This window comes from Camelina sativa, chromosome 11 (assembly GCF_000633955.1).
Source record: "Camelina sativa cultivar DH55 chromosome 11, Cs, whole genome shotgun sequence".
In the NCBI taxonomy this organism is placed as follows: domain Eukaryota; kingdom Viridiplantae; phylum Streptophyta; class Magnoliopsida; order Brassicales; family Brassicaceae; genus Camelina; species Camelina sativa.
The window spans coordinates 4,089,738-4,096,653 of record NC_025695.1 but is presented as its reverse complement, the minus strand read 5'-3'; the positions used below and the strand labels follow the sequence as shown (position 1 = coordinate 4,096,653).

Below are 6,916 nucleotides of genomic sequence, written 5' to 3'. Positions count from 1 at the left end.
GCAAACTTCGATAACACCGAAAGCAAAAGCTCGTTGGTCAAAATGGGAACGGAAGCGGAAACGGCGTCGTGTAAGTGGGAAGGCAAGCACGTAGCTCAAGTCAACGGCGTCACAGCTGAGAAGGTCTGGTCGGTTTTCTCAGACTTTTGTAACATCCACGAGTGGTTCCCAGCACTGGACACGTGTTACCGAGTCCAAGGAACCGATGGTGAGCCTGGTCTGGTCCGATACTGCGCGTCCACCAAAACCAAGGACGAGGAAACAACAAAGTGGGCTAAAGAGCGGCTGGTCAAGATCGATCTCATCGGGCGGTGTTTAAGCTATGAGATTCTCGAGAACAACGTGGGGTTCAAATCTTACGTGTCGACGGTCAGAGTAATGCCCGAGGACGGTGACGATCAAGTGTCTCGCATCGAGTGGTCGTTTGTGGCCGATCCTGTTGATGGTTGGAAGAAGGAAGATCTTGAATCTTACGTTGACTTTTGCCTTCAACATATGGCCAAGAAAATGGAACTCAATCTGTAACATCTTCTTCTTTTTTTAATTATTCGTTTGTTTTCCTATCGTGTAAGTCTAGATGGCGTGGGTTTCGTGTTAGGAAACTTGAATAAAATTACTTGTGGCTTGGTCCATCGTATGATTCTATCGAACTTCATTTTTCTGAATTTGAGCATTTTCCATTAAATAGAGAAAATGTCTATCTACCTACCTGAGTAAAAGAATATTGTCCATTACGTTTTTGTGTTGGTATATACTACTAAATAGTCTATTCCATTACATTTTAGCTTAAATATCCTTTTCTTGCTTGCAAATAAGCTTTAATGGCCAAAAAAAAAAGTATTCCTAAAGAATATTAACCACAAAAATATTCTAAAAAGATATGAACCACGAAGAATTGTTCTCTTATGAAAATTATAATAGTTGTNTATTAATTTTAGCTATTAACATTAAGATATTATGGAAAGCTAAATAGAGAATTACTGTATATGTTACCATTTCATAACAAATGTGATGTTTTGAATAAGTAAAAAGTCAAAACAANATACGTCAGTGTTCTTCCTTGTTGGGCTTATTTGGATTTTGCTCTTCTTTTGTTTGACATCATTTCACCCGCTTATTTGGACACTATTTGACTTTTGGCCATCTATCTTTTTTTAGTAACAATTTTAATTCCAGGGGTTGACCACTAAGTAAAGAAAATGAACAATTAATGTGTTTAGAGGATTACGTGAAGGTTTGTAAGAACATGTTTTCGATTTTTTCTAAAATTTTGATTTTTTTTAAATACTTGTCTACAAATCAGAGTCAATTTAACATTGTTATTGCTAATATATCGATAATGTTTTTTTTTCTTTTGTACACGAAGATCTGATTTGATTCAAATATTCCAATTTAGAAGAAAAAAGTATTGACTTTTCCAAACCAGAAAAACGGAACCAATAGGTTAATAATACAAAATGTTGCAAAGTCCAGAAAATTAAATAAAATTCTTTCAAAATTAGAGATGATAAATTGATAACTAAATACAAATTAAACTAAGAGTTAAAGAGTATATATATATAATATATATATCTCTGGAAAAAGGACTATGTGTATTTTTGATAATTAGGAAAAACTTGGAAGATAAAATTCATATAAAAGACCAGTTGAGGAACATGAAGCAGATACAATGAGGTTCTTCGTCGTCGTTCAGCACTTTCCATGCAACAGCCTTCTCGTACGTTACTGCTCTTCCCATGCTCGACATGCATACTCCTCCATCCATACACATAAACCCCTGAAAGTTTATTATTATTAGTTACGACACCATATTTATGATTTTATCAAGGGAATACCGTTTCAAATTCGAGCTAATGATATATTATGCAAAACCTCTTTTTAACGTACCTGTTGCATAATCTGAGGGAAGCCTGAGCACATCGTCTTCTTTCCGTTGTTGTTGTCGAAGATCTTCTCGAGAGTGATATCCTGAAGTGCCACCAACGTCGTCTCCAGCATGTCTAAACCAGCTTGGTTCGCAAACGTGAACACCGGCGGTAAGGCCTGTAATGATCAAACAAGTCCTTGTTAGATATTATGTACGTATGAACATAAAACTTTATGATATTATGTATGTGAGTGAGAGATCGATGCGAATAAGAAGAAAGTGCAGGAAAGTGACCTTGAGTGAACAACACATGACAGCGTCAGGATGGTGCCAAAGAGACTTGAGAATATCAGTTCCATGAGGTTTAAGGAGATCAACGCCAAGGTAACATCTATAGGAGTGAGATATCCAGCGAGCAAGCGTGTGAGCTTCGGGTGATGCTGGTGGAGGACGCAGGCCGCTTAGCTGGTGAGAAGAAGGGGAGAGAGCAAGTGCGACACGCTGGACCGACGCGATCACACTTCTCACATATTGTCTAGCCATTGAGGCTACGTTCTCTTGCATATGCATCTCAAAAGCTAGCTGAAACGCTATGGTCATCACTGACTTTGTGTTTCCTCTGCTTCCACATGAATCACCAGCTGTTCTGCTCCCTACGTCTAGAGCCGACGCTAAGTCTAGGGTTCGGTTAGGACTCAACCCCTCCTATATAGAATCGGATCGATAATTAGTACTATTCGATTTGATTGAGAGGTTATTGATTGTAGTAGATTGTTATATACATTAACTAAACGTACTGATTTGGAATCTAGAGGAATGATGCGGAATCCGGAAGGAATGATCGGGGCATCATCAGAGAAAGAGGCGTCGATCGGTGCAAAGATTAGCTCTGCGCATGATTCAACTGCGTTTTCATCCACCCCACTGCACATCTATATCACCAAACCATAAAATTAATTAATTGCAATAAAATGAAAAGCAGAGAAGAGAGAGCTAGATATTATTTATTTTGCATGTTTATTTTGAGTGTACATCTTTAAATTGAAACAAATTTCTAGCGCTTGTTTATATATGAAGAATTTGTAAAAAAATATTCTCTCTTTTTTAAGATGTGAAATATTGTTTAGTCACAAACGAAAACTCATAATTAATTCAAGTTTGTAACAAATCAGGTCTTACTTGTAGAAGGAAGATATCAGCAGGCATCATCATGTCTTCTTGGTAATGCCCCAAGCTTTCAAGCTTAATCACTTCCATAAACTAAAAAAAAACAGAGAAAGACGGCATAAATTCAAGTTTTTTTTTCACCAAGTAAAAAAAGTTGTGATGATCTTGAGGATCTCTCTTACCTCTTCATTCTCTATAGTGTGAGCTAGAGGAAGAATGACTTGACCGCCAAAGCTCCCTGGACGAGGGATTGGTAAGCTACAAGGGCCTGCTTTGATGGCTGCAGCCGAATAAGCATCAATGCTATTGTCTGCCCATTCTTGCCTATGTTCCCTCAAGAACCGCAGAAGAATCGAGGGTGGAACATTCTACACACACAAAAATACTTTCAGTGACGGATGAAAGGGAGGAAATTGAGAATCTCAACTTTGAGATTTGATGAGCTTAATTACTTGTAATAACATTGAAGCTTTGGCACATAGAACCGCGCTAGGCATAGAAGTGAAGCCATTGGAAAATGGGAGACTTGATGTCATCATCATCTTTGTGGGAGAGGAGTTCACAAGAAGAGTGACATCATCGATGCCATCACTCTCTAGCATCGACCATCCTTCATCGCTAAACCCGTTAACTGCTTCGTTGAATCCTCTGACATTATAAGAAACAATTATAGGTTTTAGAAAACATGTGTATTTTAAAAGTGTTTTTGAAGTGTGAGAAGCTTTTACTTACTTGCTGAGTCTTTGGCTAAGTGCTCTAAGAGCCGCTGGCCTTCTTCCCCATCCGGTCACGTTAGGTTGTGAAATCTCTTGAGATATTTCCCTCAAATAGCGAAGAGCCTGCAAACACAATAACATATTTACACACTGTTTTTTCCAAAGACAGGGAAAAACCAATCTGTCTTAATTAGGATCTTACGGCCATGGTAGTTCTTTGGGCGAGTAACGTGGAGGACTCATAGAGAGAACGAAGAACTTCTGGCACACTCCATGGCTACAAAAGATTTCAACCAAGTTTATTAAATATTACTAAACTTATATAATAATGACCAAAAATGAAGAATGAAATGTGGAAACAAAGGAACTTTCAGACCAAGAACTAGGTTTCTTGTGTAAGAAGTAAGACATTTTAATAAGTTGGTAAAAGCTTGCCTCAAGATCGAAATGATCAACAATGTGAAGAATGGATCCACCTCCTTCGCAAGGTCTAATGAGGTAACCACTTGGTAAAATCTCTGCCCTAACGAAATGAGGAGATGGAGGCATACTTGGTCCATTTTGTGTATTGTTCAACGACCGTTCGCATATCTGCAATTTTTTTATTTTATTTAGTATCATCGATTGATCCAAAGAGAAACAAAATATCGATGTTATGAGAATAATTACCACAAGGCTCCCGTCTTCCATTACAGATGTGTAACGTAGCATCCAGAAGTCACGAGCGGGTGCCAATGTTGTTGGCGCATAGAGCTTTCATAAGAGAGAAAAAGAGGAAAACTTAGTTTCTTTGTGATTAGATATTATTTGGTTTGTTGTGCTGAAGATAGCATCAGTTTTAGGGTTCTTGATCACAATACCTGCATGTAGATTAGTTCGAGGGTTCCACCATTTGCAGTGGAGAGGACGTTAACTATATCTAGTGATCTGCAATCACGCGACCAACAAGGCTTATCCTTTAGTATCTCAGCGACCTGTAGGACAAACAAAAAAACAGAATTGTGATTTATATGTTTTTGGTTGAATTTATGTGGATGTAACTATGAGAAAGAAGTGAGAATACTTACTCTAGTGGGATCAAGACCCACTAGGCCGCAAGCACGGGCTGCGATTCCCGTGCATCCGTGAGAAATAGCAACGATTCCTATGGAATCCGGACCAGGCTGCAGATGAAACACTAGTCAGTAAAGAAATAAAGATGATAAAGTAACAAGACTATAGCTAGACTTTTTGGGAATTACCTTCATCCCATGCATTTGGACCCACTCCACGGCGGTTCCAGTGGCCTTTGAAATGAACTCTGTTAAAGTTTCATCGGCAATGGATAGTAGTCTGATGAAATAAACAAGAGATTTGTTGATTTAAACATGATTACTGACTAATCATAGAGCGGTGTAGTATGCAGTAAGTAATTTCAAAGCCAAAGATGGTTGGTTCTAACTTACCCAGCAGGGCTAGCATCCCGGGGCTGATGTTGGGGGGTCAAGTGGTGCTGACCACTCGTCACCACTGACTCGCAGCTCGTATCAGTGGTGGCCAAGTTCCCCTGCTATTCCCACAATTACAAAAAAAAAACGGAGAGAGACGATCAATTCCTTAACTTATATGTCAAGTAATTTATGTGAATGAATCAAAGATAAAATAATATGTGTACGTTTTGAGGATGTTGGCGAAAATAGCTGTTCTCGTAAACCAAGTGAGACACTTGCTTTTGCAAACGGTCATTCTCTTCCATCAAAAGCTTGTTCATTGCCGTTAGCTTCCGATTCACGGCTTGAAGTCGCGACGCCTCTTTCCGCTGTTTCTCTCTACACCTGTATAATACTCGCAACACCAAGAGTCAGCAAACTAGCTAGAATGTTTCTTGGGTGCAATGATGAGAAATTAAGAAGATATATGAACCTGCGGTTCTGGAACCAGACTTTGATCTGTTTAGGTTCGATGTTGGAAAGGATAGGACATTCGCGGATTAGTTGTTGGCGGCGCATAGAGCTCGGTTTAGGACAGTCATTGTAGAGTCTCTCTAGAGCTTCCACTTGTTCAGGAGTGTACCTAACGTACTTCCCGTTGTCGATATTGTGACTATTATTGCTTCCGCCTCCCATCTTTGATCTCTCTATTTGTTCCTTTATTTACCAAAGAAAATATTTTTTTAAATACAATCCAAAATATTAATTCTTGAAGTATTGATTTCTTTTGGTATATTTCAAAGAACTTAGCTTTCTTGATATTCTCAAAAAGATCCGTGTTTTTATCTTTCGTAGTAAAATTAAATGTAATATAATTAGTTAATGAACGTTACACTTGATCAAATCTTAAAAAGATCTTCATACCAAAAAAAATGTTGAAAAACATACCAAAACAAAATGTTGAAAAATCTCAAAGATCAAAGATAGATCTTGTTTGAGATTAACAAACAAATAGAAAGTGAAGCAGATTAAAGCTTATTTATGATCTTGTATGAGCGAAGTAATAATAGACCCTAAAAAAGTTTCAACGAAGGTAAAAAAATTGTAACTTTCTTCTGCATATTCCATGGGAACCTAAGAAACCAAACTTTTTTCTCTTTAAGGAAAAAAAAAGACAGGGAGAGAGGAGGAGGAGGAGAATTATTAGATACCGTAGAATATTTGATTCTGATCAAGCTGATGATCTCTGGAAGCAAAGAAAGATATATAAGTTTCTTGTTCTTGCTGTAAAAATACTCACAAACTCATGTGAGAAATTTCTTTCTCTCTCCCTCAAAGTTCCAAGTCCCTCTTTAATTTCTCTCAGTGGAGTAACTTCCTTCGGAAAAAACGGTGAAGCATGCTTCAATGGGAACAATACAAAGATTCAAACCTCAGACTCTGCTACAGTTCATCCACTTTCTTCCTTACTCTTTCTTCTCTCTTACTTATCTCTCTATATAGATCCACAACGTGAAGAGTCAAGATTTGTGAAACTTGTATATAATAAGAATTTGTAGTGGGAAGAGAGAGAGAAAATCTTTAGTTTATTGGTGGGTTGGCTTTTTTTTTATATATAAATTTTTGTTTTAGGAAACTAATTAAATAGAAATGTGTGTATGAAAAATAAAAGAAGACATGTGTGTCGGGCTGTGTTGAAAAAGAGAGAAGTGAGTACCCTTAATACCAGACAACCACCACTTCTCACTTTTTCCTTT

The 6,916-nt window shown here is 37.8% G+C and overlaps 2 protein-coding genes across 6 annotated transcripts in view; one reads left to right on the top strand and one right to left on the bottom strand.

Moving 5' to 3' along the window:
- The window catches only part of LOC104721533 (lachrymatory-factor synthase-like), a 2,883-nt gene extending 2,243 nt beyond the window's left edge, over nucleotides 1–640 (top strand). Inside the window, exon 2 of one of the 2 annotated variants that reach the window (XM_010439539.2) lies at nucleotides 354–640. In XM_010439539.2, the coding sequence (XP_010437841.1) occupies nucleotides 354–525 (172 nt within the window). In that variant the 3' untranslated portion in view covers nucleotides 526–640. Of the gene's footprint in view, nucleotides 1–18 lie in introns of those variants that run through there. The other variant, XM_010439540.2, reaches the window with a different exon arrangement.
- Nucleotides 1,537–6,779, bottom strand: LOC104721532 (homeobox-leucine zipper protein ATHB-8-like). Of its 4 annotated transcripts, none has more exons than XM_010439535.1 (18): nucleotides 6,371–6,779; nucleotides 5,653–5,876; nucleotides 5,405–5,564; nucleotides 5,196–5,299; nucleotides 4,992–5,082; nucleotides 4,818–4,913; nucleotides 4,611–4,724; nucleotides 4,420–4,503; nucleotides 4,186–4,341; nucleotides 3,953–4,027; nucleotides 3,767–3,873; nucleotides 3,487–3,682; nucleotides 3,217–3,402; nucleotides 3,047–3,127; nucleotides 2,650–2,799; nucleotides 2,162–2,572; nucleotides 1,888–2,043; nucleotides 1,537–1,777 (listed from the first exon to the last, which is right to left on the bottom strand). In XM_010439535.1, exons 2-18 carry the CDS (start codon nucleotides 5,853–5,855, stop codon nucleotides 1,631–1,633), a joined length of 2,517 nt encoding a protein of 838 aa, XP_010437837.1. In that variant the 5' UTR covers nucleotides 5,856–5,876; nucleotides 6,371–6,779; the 3' UTR covers nucleotides 1,537–1,630. The 4 variants fall into 4 exon arrangements, with proteins under 4 accessions (XP_010437837.1, XP_010437838.1, XP_010437839.1 ...); XM_010439536.2 differs by having other exon boundaries at nucleotides 1,631–1,777; nucleotides 5,196–5,296; XM_010439537.2 differs by having other exon boundaries at nucleotides 1,631–1,777; nucleotides 2,665–2,799; nucleotides 6,371–6,778.